At 37.8% G+C, this 12281-nt stretch overlaps 1 protein-coding gene and 1 long non-coding RNA gene across 11 annotated transcripts in view; one reads left to right on the forward strand and one right to left on the reverse strand.

Moving 5' to 3' along the window:
- Window positions 1-12281, reverse strand: part of STARD6 (StAR related lipid transfer domain containing 6) — a 26039-nt gene continuing 13758 nt past the window's right edge. For all 10 annotated transcript variants that reach the window (XM_027069001.2, XM_027069000.2, XM_027068999.2 and 7 more), the window contains 3 exons: window positions 9294-9411; window positions 6290-6383; window positions 1-2169 (listed from right to left, as the gene is read on the reverse strand). In XM_027069001.2, the coding sequence (XP_026924802.1) occupies window positions 1968-2169; window positions 6290-6383; window positions 9294-9411 (414 nt within the window). In that variant the 3' untranslated portion in view covers window positions 1-1967. The remainder of the gene's footprint in view (window positions 2170-6289; window positions 6384-9293; window positions 9412-12281) is intronic.
- The window catches only part of LOC128312343 (uncharacterized), a 14393-nt gene continuing 10956 nt past the window's right edge, over window positions 8845-12281 (forward strand). The window contains exon 1 of the long non-coding RNA XR_008291470.1: window positions 8845-10752. This is a non-coding gene — a long non-coding RNA (uncharacterized LOC128312343). The remainder of the gene's footprint in view (window positions 10753-12281) is intronic.

A 12281-nucleotide genomic window follows, 5' to 3' on the forward strand; every position in this document is an offset into this window, starting at 1 on the left:
TTTTTGTTGTTTTTTTATGAACATTTGCATTTCTCTGGGATAAAGAGTACGTTTCCTGGGTTGCATAGTAAGCACGTTCCATTTTGTAAGACACTGCCATACTCTTTTCCGGAGTGGCTGTACCATTTTACACCCACAGTGTATGAGTGGTCCAGTGTCTCCACATCCTAACAGTTGATATAATCACTAATTTTTTCTAAAAATTTTGGCCATTCTGACACGCATGTACTGATAACTCAGTGTGGTTATTTGCATTTACCTAATGGCCAGTGATGTTGAATAACTTTTTGTGGACTTACTTGCCATCTACATATACTCTTTACTGAAATGTCTTTTGTCCATTTTGTAATTGGATTTTTTAATACTGTTGATTTTGGAAAGCTCTTTACATATTCTAGATACAAGTCCTTGACAGAAATGTGTTGCAAGGCTGTTGCTTGTCTTTTAATTTTCTTCACAAGTTCTTTCCCAGAACACACATTGTTAATTTTGATTGAAGTCATTGGCTACCATAACAAATTACCACAAAGTTGGTGGCTTTACAAAGTTTTTTATTCTCTTATAGTCTGGAGACCAGAAACCCAAAATCAAAGTGTCACCTGGGCCACACTCCCTCTGAAGGCTCTGGGGGAGAATTGTCCTCACTTCTTCCAGCTTCTGGTGGCTCTAGGTATTGATTGGCTTGTGGCTGCAAAACTCTTCTCTGTGTATCTCTTGTAAGGACACTTATGATTAGATGACGGCTCACCTAAATAATCCAGGAGGATCTCATTTTGAGGTCTTTAATTACATCTGCAAAGATCCTTTTTCCAAATAAGGTCTCATTCAAGGTTCAGGGATTTGACAAGAACATATCTTTTGGGGGCCACATTACAAAGGGGAAACCATTGAAATACATTGGGTTTGCATGGAGGTGCAGCACCCTGCTGGGTCTTGGTGACACTGGGGATGAGGGAAGAGCAGTGAAGTGAATAGTAACCCAACCTTCTTTGCATTAGCTGGCTAAGTCTTGTTGCTGCCAAGTTGATGTGGGAGGGAATACTCACTTTGCCACAGGACCCCACTGACATTACCCCAGGAAGGATATCAAAGGTGGTTCCAGGCTGGAGGCTTCTGCAGTGCCCTGACTGGAATATACGGAAGGCAATAAGGAGACCCCAACAATGACTATGCCATCCCTCAAGTCCTAGGTTTCTAGGTAGTTTGCCTTCTTTTCACCTATGCTTGAATCTCCCTATGCTTATGTGCAGTCTATTAGTTTTAAAGGGAAGGATTTGGGAGGAATGGATTGTTACATCTTGGCCAGAACCAGAAATTGATTCATGCATTCATTCAATTTTACATTTTAGATATCAGTCGTTATACATTCTATTGGAATTCTTTTCAATTTTTAGGTACATGTCTCCAATAATTATCAATTTAAGCAGTAAGTGAAGAAAAAACAAAATTTTTAACTGGTTATTTATTTTTGAGAGGGAGCGTGCAAGTGGAGGAGGGGCACAGAGAGAGAGACAGAATCCAAAGCGGGCTCCAGGCTCTGAGCTGTCAGCACAGAGCCCAATGCGGGGCTCGAACCCACAGACCACAAGATCATGAGCAGAAGTCAGACGGTTAACTGAGCCACCCAGGCGCCCCAAGAAAAAACAATTGAAAATATTTTTTAATTTTTAATTAATGCTGACCTCTGACTGTGTATGCTTTCTTACTGATTCTTTTGCAGGGCATTTTCCAGGGGGAACAAAACAAAAGATAAAAGTACATTAAAGGACACTTGTTATTCACATCATTCTTATATGAGATTAAAAACTATATTGATTGCTGTTCTCTTGCACGACTGTGAGTTCTTATTTTCACAAGGTGCCTTCAGTAATTTGTACAAGGATACCGTCTAGCAAAGTTTAACAGTATTTATGCACATTGACTTGGAGGTGAGTGGCAATGACTGCCACGCATGCTCTTCTGTGGCCTCATTTCTTTTTTAGGAAAGATGAGTGGCCGTTAGGATGAGATCCATGTCCTGATGGAATTCTGTGTGCTTTTATTCCATCTTTTGCATTGAGGATGAAGCTTATTAAGTTGGAAGGCATGGTTGCTTCAATTATTGATGGGGACAATTTTCCTTTCATTTCTGTCTGGACAAACATCACTAGTTTGGAATGTGCTGGGTTCCTATAAACAAAGGAAGCAGTAAAAATATAAAGATTTTTGGATTTATCTACTGAATTTATAATTTCATAGAAAGCAGGATCCTTGTCTTATTCACCATCGATTCCCTTCGTGGTGCTTATGATAGGACAAACAGTTACTGAAGGTGGGGAGGAAGGAAGGGCACAAAAAGGGGCAGAGTGATTTGCACTCATAAACATTTTACATAAAAATATTAAGTAGACTATATGTTACAGTCTTCAGTCAGCTTTTCCTTTTTGTCATTTTGTTAACTTTTTTAAATTACGAAATTAATATGTGCTTACAAAAATTTAAACAAAACAGAATTTTCATAATTATTCTCCTTATTCTGTTTCCCAGAGATATTTACTATACTTTTGATTGGATCTTTTCAGACTATTGCCTATGTATATATAAAGATAGTTACATATATGCATATACGTTTGCCTACCCCACATATACACACATACACATTTTTGCTTTTACAAAAATGAGATGTATTTTTCTGCAACTAGTTTTATTTTCCTCTTAGTAGGACATCATGCACTTCTTTCTGTGTTGAGACATACCAATCGGCCTAGATATTTTTCATGACTGCATACAGTATTTCATTCTCTATGTGACCAGACCTTTCTGGACTATCATTTGGGTTGTTTCTCACTTTTGGCTGCTATACAAATAAAGCGGCAAGAAAACATCTTTGTAATGGATCCATTTGGATTTCTACAAACACATAGAGTTTCTAGGTCAAAGGTTTTGTGCATTTAACATTTGGAAATATTCTTTCCAAGTGACATTAGGAAGACTGTAGTACTTCGTATTCTAACCCAGTGATCTTCAAACTGGAGTATGTGAAGACTTTCCAAAGGATGTGAGAGGATAATAACATTTAAGGGAATAAATTTTCAGGTCTCTAACCTTCACATGTACCTTTTCCCTAAACTTATCTGAGACCATCTTTGATGGAGATGTAGGCTTCTCCTTTCCCACCAGCATGTTCATATGATCCTCTGTTGCTTTACAGAACACAAGTATACCTGTCACCCTCCCTGAATAGTACTGAGTGATACTACAGTGCTTTGCTCTGGCATGTAAAAATCTCTGAGAGGGAAGCCTGGGTGGCTCAGTTAGCTAGGCATCTGACTCTTGATCTCAGCTCAGGTCTTGATCTCAGGGTCATGAGTTCATGGCCCATGTTGGGTTCCACACTGGGTTTGGAGTCTACTCAAAAAAAACCAACCAAACAAACAAAAAACACAACTCTGAGATCCCAAAGGAAAAATCTGATTAATTGGAAGTGAGTTGGGTAATAAATCATGTTGTCAATTCTTTGCTTTCAATAAAATTTATGGATCTAAATTATTTGTCATTAAAAATAGTTTTTGATTAAAAAATGTTTTTGATTATAGGTCTCTATGTAATTTATGGTACATAACACGAGAATTTCAAAGGCATTTAATGACAGTCCTAGAATTATACTCTTTTCATTTTAACCCATTTATTCAAAAAAAATTTCTCAGTACTTACAAAGTTGGAGTAGACAATAGTAAGTGCTATCTCATTTTATTAGTATCACCAATACACAGATAAAAGAGTGTAACAGTTAGAAGCATGGACTCTGGAGCCAGTCTGGATTGGTTTAAAGCTGAGCTTTGCTATTACCTATGTTTAGCCATGAGAGAATTACTTAATCTCTCCCGGCTTCCATTTTCTTTTCCACAAAATGGAGATAGTAATACTACCTACTTCATAAGGTTATTGGGAAGACCAAATGAGCCAATATATGTAGACTGTTTATAGACTGCCTGGCACAGAGCAAATGCTACCTAAGTTTTGCTAATAATCAAGGCATGTTTTCAGTAACAGTTGGCTTTTATATTTAATAGCTATGTAACATTTGGTAATATATTTTTATTTTGCTCTTTTAATAACAATTTAATCTAATACAACATATATTTTGTTACATTCATTTATTTTTATTTTTTAATGTTTATTTTTGAGGGGGTGGGTGGGGCAGAGAGAGACAGAGACACAGAATCCAAAGCAGGCTCCAGGCTCTGAGCTGTCAGTATAGAACCCGATGTGGGGCTCGAACTCATGAACCATGAAATCATGACCTGAGCTGAAATTGCATGCTTAACTGACTGAGCCACTCAGGTGCCCCAACATATATTCTATTAGGATCAAATTATATGAGGGAAGAAAATAAGAATGTGGGAATCAAGGAGAAGAAGAATGATGTAAATTTCTGAGTGTTGAAGTTTGCATGTATTTTGAAATTGAGTTATGGTAGGTTTCAACTTATTATGGTAGTTAGAGTCTATTGGATATGCTTACAAGAGTGATATAACACTTTTTAAAAAAGTATCAATACTTAAAGTGCCATAAATTGCATCCTCTATATTTAATCCTAGGCAGAATTTCAATATCAACTTACAAATATGCAAGGTGGAGTACAGTTTTACAAAATTCTTTTGGGGGGTATAAAGGCCACTGCTCCTACAAACTGTGTGAGTGTCCCTTTCCCATACTCGTCTCTATGCAGTTTAGACTATTTTCACAAAAGTGTCTCTGGTGGCAGGATTGAGAATATTCACGAGCCGTGGGTAAGGTCTTAAATCTCTTTGAGTTTCCAGTATTTACTAGAAAAGTGCCTTTACTACTGATAATCTTTTTTAAGTTTATTTATTTTGGGAGAGAGAGAGAGAACGAGATAACGAGAGAGGGAGAGGGAGAATCCCAAGCAGGCTCCACGCTGTCACCACAGAGCCCAATGTGGGGCTTGATCTCACCAGCCATGAGATCATGACCTGAGCCAAAATCAAAGAGTCAGACATTTAACCAACTGAGCCACCCAGGTGCCCCCTGATAATAAGTTTTGTAAGTTTACTACATGACTAGTTTACAAATGTTGGTTGTCCAAAATGTTGTGCTGCATGGCACAGAAGAATCATTTTCTATTCGTACCTTTCTCTGAGACTATGAATGAAACCATCTTTTCTCTAACAGGATGCTAGGCAGGGCTCTTGCCCGAAATGGGACGTCTAGATCACCCTTTGTTCCATGTTTTTGACAGTGGAAAGTTAACAAGATGCAAGACGGGGCCTCAGGCTGTGATGCACACCTTACAGTGTGTAGCTTCCTGACTAGAGTCCCCGCCAGTGGCTGATTTACCCAGTTGATTCGGAGCACTACCCCTTCCCTTGTGTTGCTTTCTCCTGCTGTGGAGAATGCAGTCTTGACCATAGATTCAAAAGTGACAGGTGGGTAGAAAGACCATGTATCACCATCATATCATCTGCACCAATGATCCTGTCCATTAATGTACATAATTGTGAAATTCTATTGGTTCTCTAATTCAGTAGAGAACACGTTAAGGAATACAGCCTAAAATGTAATTTTATTTTGACTTTCTTCACATAAGTTTTTTTTTCCCCTCCTATTAAGAGGTTTATATCTGGCCAATAAAAAATTTTACAAGTTTTTATGTGCTGATATATTTTACTTATATAAAATCATTTAGCAAAAATCAAAACTTAAGGAATTTGTGATGAACTACCTTGAATTAATGTACATACATTTACAAAATATGTGTATTTTATGTCACCATTTACCCCTAGGCTGGTCACCTGTGGGCAGTGACTCATCTCTGATTTCTCCAGCTCTTTCCAAATTTACCTACTGTACATCTCATTCTGCAGGTATCTGTAGGTGGTCCACTGGAAAGAATTCATTTAGGACGAAGCATTCATTGCTGATAATAGTGAATATATTATAATTCTTGGGAAGTGTAATTTACAAAAATTGCTTAATAATTCACAGAAGTGACTCTAATGGGGAAATCTGAAGCATCAGGTGAAAGTTAACTGGGGGTGAAGGGATGGGGGGCAGGCAATGCATGTGTATGTGTGACTCATCCCAGAGACCTCACATCATACTTTGTAGGGAATTATCCATTCTCATGATGAAAACACTTATAAAAATTGTCATTTAAATTACACTTAGGGGCAATTTTTCCCCCCTAACAGAATATGCTGGCATATACTTGTACCAATGAGTTAGGAATTTAGTTAAGAATTGAACTAAAAGCCGTTAAAATAAAATAAATGCAAGTAACACTTACTCTTTCAGAGGAGAACATATATAGCCACAAGCATGGTTATAACCACGTATGTAATTTGACGATGGTGGGTATGCTGGAAAATCCACACTGTTAGCTAAGTGATTTAAAAAAAAAAAAAGAAAGAAAATGAACACTATTCCACAAGGATGAAAAATTCTATTTGAAATAGTGTATTAAAAAAAATGTGTGATATAGCATTTAATTTAATTTGGTTATTGTCAGCATTGATATTAGTTTTATACCTGTGTATGTATGTTTGTACATATGTATGTGCACACAGGTCAAAACTGAGAAAATGCCTGTATGAGCACTATTGTCCTCTCAAATGATCTCATTCTAGTATCTCTAAAGATGTTGTTACCTTTTACATACAAGAAAATGTGTTAAAAGTATCATTTAATTAGCTCCTGAGATTTGAAGCAAAAAAAATGACAAAGGAAAAGACTATTCTATGAAGATATCAGGTTTATAAATTTTACTAACCATTTATTATTATTATTTTTTTTAGGGTTAGATCCTTTTTTTACATATTAAAAAAAATTTTTTTTATGTTTAATTTTGAGACTGAGAGAAACAGAGCATGAGTGGAAGAGGGGCAGAGAGAGAGGGAGACACCGAATCGGAAGCAGGCTCCAGGCTCTGAGCTGTCAGCACGGAGCCCAATGTGGGGCTCAAACTCACAGACCGTGAGATCATGACCTGAGCTGAGATCAGATGCTTAACCGACTGAGCCACCCAAGCGCCCCTGTATATTTTTAAAGTTTTTATTTGAATTCCAGTTAGATAACATACAGTGGAATATTAGTTTCAGGTGTACAATATAGTGATTCAATACTTACATATAAATTGTTAATCATTTTTTAAATAAAATATTTGATGTAGTTATTTGGCCTGTCAGTAAAGATGGTTTAAATGCTCTTTTCTGCCAATTCCCTGTAGCAAATTCAGAGGATAATTAAAAATCAGTAGAATTTGTTTTAAGAACTGTGTGGCATAGCCATACTGTATGTGAATGTAGAAGGGAGGTGATTTGATTCTAAGTTTATGATAATTATATATACCCTTTCTGAAAATATTTTTACATTGTATTTATTTATTTATGTGTGTGTGTGTGTGAGAGAGAGAGAGAGAGAGAGAGAGAGAGAGAGAGAGAGAGCGCGCACTTGTGTGCTCATGCACGCGGTGGAGGGGCAGAAAGAGAGACTCCCAAGCAGGCTCCTGTGCTGACAGCGTGGGGCTCAACCTCCCAACCATGAGATCCTCCTCTGAGCCGAAATCAAGAGTCAGAGGCTTAATCAACTGAGCTACCCAGGTGCCCTAAAAGTATTTTTAAAAATATATTTGTTTTTTTCTTGGCAAGTGAATCCTTCTCTTGTCCGAGATGGTGACTTCTCTTTTAGGATTTTAACACAGGCAATCAATTCTGTGGTAAATGCAATGTAAATCACTTAACGGACAAATGAGGCTGAATGCATTTTCCCTGTTCACGGCCAGTTCATCATCTCAACAGATCCTATTGTGCTGGCATAACAGTACTGCTGGAAGTGAGATTAACATAGTGTTTCTCTGTTTAAAATACGGAGATTATCCTGGTCTTTCTTTAAAACTTTTTTGGTTGTATTTCACAAACAAGTATGGATCTTTTATGAGGCATATAGTTAACCCAGAGTTTGGAAAGTCAGAAGACTTGAGTTTTAGTTCTGGTTCAGCTGCTTCTTAGCTAATGTAGCTTAATTTCTGTGAACTTTAGTTTCCTCATTGGTGAAATGATGCACACAAAATATTTAGCTCAAAGCAAGCTGCGTAGTAAGTTAAATAACAACAAAAGGAACGTTAAGAAGAAAACTCAGTATTCATCAAAAATTCACTTTAAGAAAATTGCTTAAAGCAAATTTAGTATTGATCACTGAATGACGGATTACTACTACTATTTGTTGATGTTAACTTCTTCCATACTTCTTTTTTACCTTCCCTCTGACCACTAAAAATGAGATTGAAATGGTCTCCTTCAAATACAGAAAATAACAGATCTATAATTCAGACATATAGTATTTTGTGCTGTAGATGGTGAATAAACTTTTATGCACTCTCATTTTAAAAGGAGACAACTCAATGACGACTATATGAAACTACAAGGGATAGCCACATACAAGTGATGAATATCAGGCCTTATTGCTATGCTGCAACAGAGCTGTGTTTGAGCGGGCAGAACTATGTAGTAGTCTAGTATCTGACATTTAGAGTACTACAGACATAGAATAACTGAAACTTTGTTGGAATATAATAATTACAACACTTAATTGTCCCTACTCCCAAGTAGTTTACAATAGAGGAGATTATTCAGATAGGAATGGTGAGATTAAATTGAATTCTGGAGAAAAACAGGGCTTTAGGCTACTGTCCTACCAAAATCCCTTCACCAGGAGTTACTGTATTTATCTGAGTCCAAGTATGAACTGGTATGTGTTAAGTGAATAAAGCAAGTTAGGAAAAGACTACACATTTGCATTTTACAGAGTGACACATTTTTGGGAAGGCTAAGGATATATCAAAACTTCCAATTTCTAAAAGAAATATAAGCACATTTATGTAAAGACTCATCTAATGAAAATTCCTTCAGGAATTTTATCAGTTACTGGCTATGCCCAATCTACATAATTCATATATAACATAGCATATCCAAAGATTAACTTTGTGTCTTAGTAGTTTTAAAATGTATGCTGTGAAGTTTCAGCCTACAAGTTATGTCTATACTCAGTGCTGCATGGTATAAATTGCAAAAAGGCCAAGAGATGCCATAATTATTGACTGATATAAATGGCACCTCCAGAGTTGGGTAAAACTCAGGCTTGTCTATATTATACATACATTTATTGGTCTCACCAAATAAAGAGAATAACAAATTAATTGAAAGCAGTTTCTCCCAAACCATGAGTTAAAGGAAAACAAAATTTATTAATGACTCATAGTAATTCCAAAATATGGGCAAAATGCTTCAACTTACAACTGATAATATCCATATTCCCTTCGCAGTGCTTGAAGTATACTAAGTCGATAAAGTCTCGGGGGGAAATTGAGCCCATGGCAAAACTTTGTGTAATGGTATGACATATGAATGTGTCCTGGAACAAATCAAACCGTAAAGATTGCAACAGTTACTTCATATCTATCCTTTGTATCTCTCCCCAGAGAATTTCACTGCATTACATTAGCTACTATTTGGAAAAAGAAGGGGGCTTTGAAGTTAGAAGAACATCATCAAATCTGCTCGCGTTTTCAGTGTTAGAGGAACATTAGATCTATAACCATACGCACAGGGCAACCAAAGCAAAAATAAACAAGTGGGACCACATCAAACAAAAAAGCTCTGCACAGCAATGGAAACCATAAATAAAATGAAAAGGCAATGTACAGAAATGGGAGAAAGTAATCTGGAAATCAAATATCTGGTGAGGAATTAATGTAAGTGCAGAAAATTCAGAAAGGAATTTCGTTATTATCTACTCCTTAAATTTTTAGACGAAGGAACCGAAGCCTAACAGATTAAATCACATGCAAAACTAGAGATAAGTACAGAACTAGAACCCATGTTCCTTATTCCCAGTGTATTTCTACCAGTCCACACTGGTTAGATAACATATTCTGACAAATATATTGGTTTAGCACCCTGTGGTATAAGGCCTTAAAATTAAGGACCAGTATTATGCGCCGCCTTGACGTCTGCTGAAGTTGGGAGAGTCTTAAATGGCCTAACTGCAAGGTATTCTCCCCATTCTGTTCCTACAGGTAAGGCCCCTTTGTCAGGCAATGCCCCTTATCACAGGATCAGCCACAGTTCCTATTTGTCCCTGAGTGGTGGGTTTCAGTTCCCTGCTGGACAGCAGAACTGATCCAACCAATCACAGCCTCCTGTAGGAGTCAGGGGTCACCTCAACCTCTTGACACCACAACGCCGGTGTTGCACAACCTCTGGTTATTTACTCTGCTCCTGGGTGCAACAACCATGTCACCCTCCATGGCGGTGTGTCCTTGGGAGTTTAGCTAAGCTACTCCATGGTATTGCTGCTTCAGTAAACTTTTTGTTTGGCCACTGCGCCTGTGGCGGCCTTAAACTGACACTAGCCACCCCCCCCCCCCCAACAAGCGCATGCCTTGGTCACCACAGTCACAAGGAAATGTCAGTTCCTGATGTAACTTCCCCAACACCCCTTCCGATCAATGGTCTCCCCTACCTCCCACAACCTTCCCCTCGTGAGGTCCTTGGACACCTCTGGGACTTGTGTTTTACAAAGTGACCTGCTCTTTTTGGTTTGAATTGGCCAATCTGGCCTTAGCCCAGGAATCCCAAAGCACTCTACTCACAGACGCTCAGGTGCCTCAGGGCCTGCCTCTCTCTGCCTGCAGCCTGCCTTGACCTCCCCATGTGGCTCCTGGAGGCGTTCCGTGTACCTTTTCCAGGACTTGTGAGTAAGAAACTTCTCTATTTCAATTTCTCTTGTGGTCTTTTGTTGAACTGTGGCTCACCATCTGGCACCCTGTGCTCCACTTAACAAATGCCAATTTGACAAAGTTGTAACAGTCCTCCTCTCCTGGACTGTGACTAATGACTGATAAACTGGTGTTGATCTCATTTGTCTAGTGTCAGATGTCATGTCTTTGATCACCCTCATAAACCCTAGAGTAGGAATCCCTCTCTCACCAATGAGAGGGTGAATGAGTCAATTAAAACATCCCTAGAGATGCATACTATAAACATTCATAGGAAGGTAAAAGAATTCTTGGTGCAGTGTAATGGTATTCAGAGATTCTGTAATATATTGGAAAGGACATAGAATTGGAATCAGGAGATCAAGTGTTAAGGCATGGTTCTGCCTGGTATGCGACCTTGGGCAAGTCACATAATTTCTCTGGATCAGTTAAGTTTTTTTTGATGCCAGATCTAGTTATTACAGTTGATTTGCAGCAACAGCAGGAACATATGAAGTATAAAAGGAACTGTGCGATTAGTGTCACGCAGTCATGAAAGAGACAGTCCAAATGTGTGAATCTTCATTTGTGGTGGACTATGCTTCTCAAACTGTATGTTTAAATCCCAAGAGAGTAATAGATAAGTGTTTTTTGTGGATAGGAACTTCAGGTGCTCTCTATAAAATGAAACATTTACTTTCCTGGGCTTTTCTACGACCTCCCCCAACTCCCAGGCTTTAAAATCAATTTAATAAAAGGAGGTAAAGTTAACCTAAGTTCTGAGAAGATGATAAGGTGATGGCAGATAAGTAGGATATTTGTTTTGACGTGTGGAATATGGTTTGGAGACTCAAAGAACCAAAGACCCAGTGACCTGAAGTTTTACACGTGTAATTGTCTATGAAAATCATGAAAGTTCACTTTATGACCCGATTTTTAAAAACAGCTTATTGGGGTGTAATGTACATACCATAAAGTATAGCTGTCTTAATAAATAAGAGGTCTATAGTGTGCTGCTTTTCTTGTCTCTTACATTTGGTCTTTCCTCCCACCTCTGTGACTTAAACTTTCTACTCTAATTACCTGTACTTTTTTCTCTTTGTTTTTATTCCCCCTGTTCATCTGTTTCAGACAATGTATGTGAAAGTTCCTAAAACCACAACTGTATAAGTAGATATATAGGCTTATATAACAATATATAGATATTATTCCATACTATAACCTTACTCTTAAAAAAACAGTTACAGTATGTGTCTGCACTGTTCCTGCTGTCTAATGTATTATGATTAAGATAAATCTACTGACTTCCCATCAAGAAGGCATGCTTCATCTTTTTTTCTACCTAATGGAGGAGGTGAATACATAAAGTTCAATCCCCTCAAGACCAAAGGCACATGTCTGCGCGAAAGCTGGATAGATTCAGAAAGTGCTAAGCCTTTACAAGAGAATAAAGCTAATTAGAATTAAACGTTTGACTAATAAAGAAGGAAGTTTTAAGGCTTTTATAAAGATTTCAATTCAATGG

This window comes from Acinonyx jubatus, chromosome D3 (genome assembly GCF_027475565.1).
Source record: "Acinonyx jubatus isolate Ajub_Pintada_27869175 chromosome D3, VMU_Ajub_asm_v1.0, whole genome shotgun sequence".
NCBI lineage: Eukaryota > Metazoa > Chordata > Mammalia > Carnivora > Felidae > Acinonyx > Acinonyx jubatus.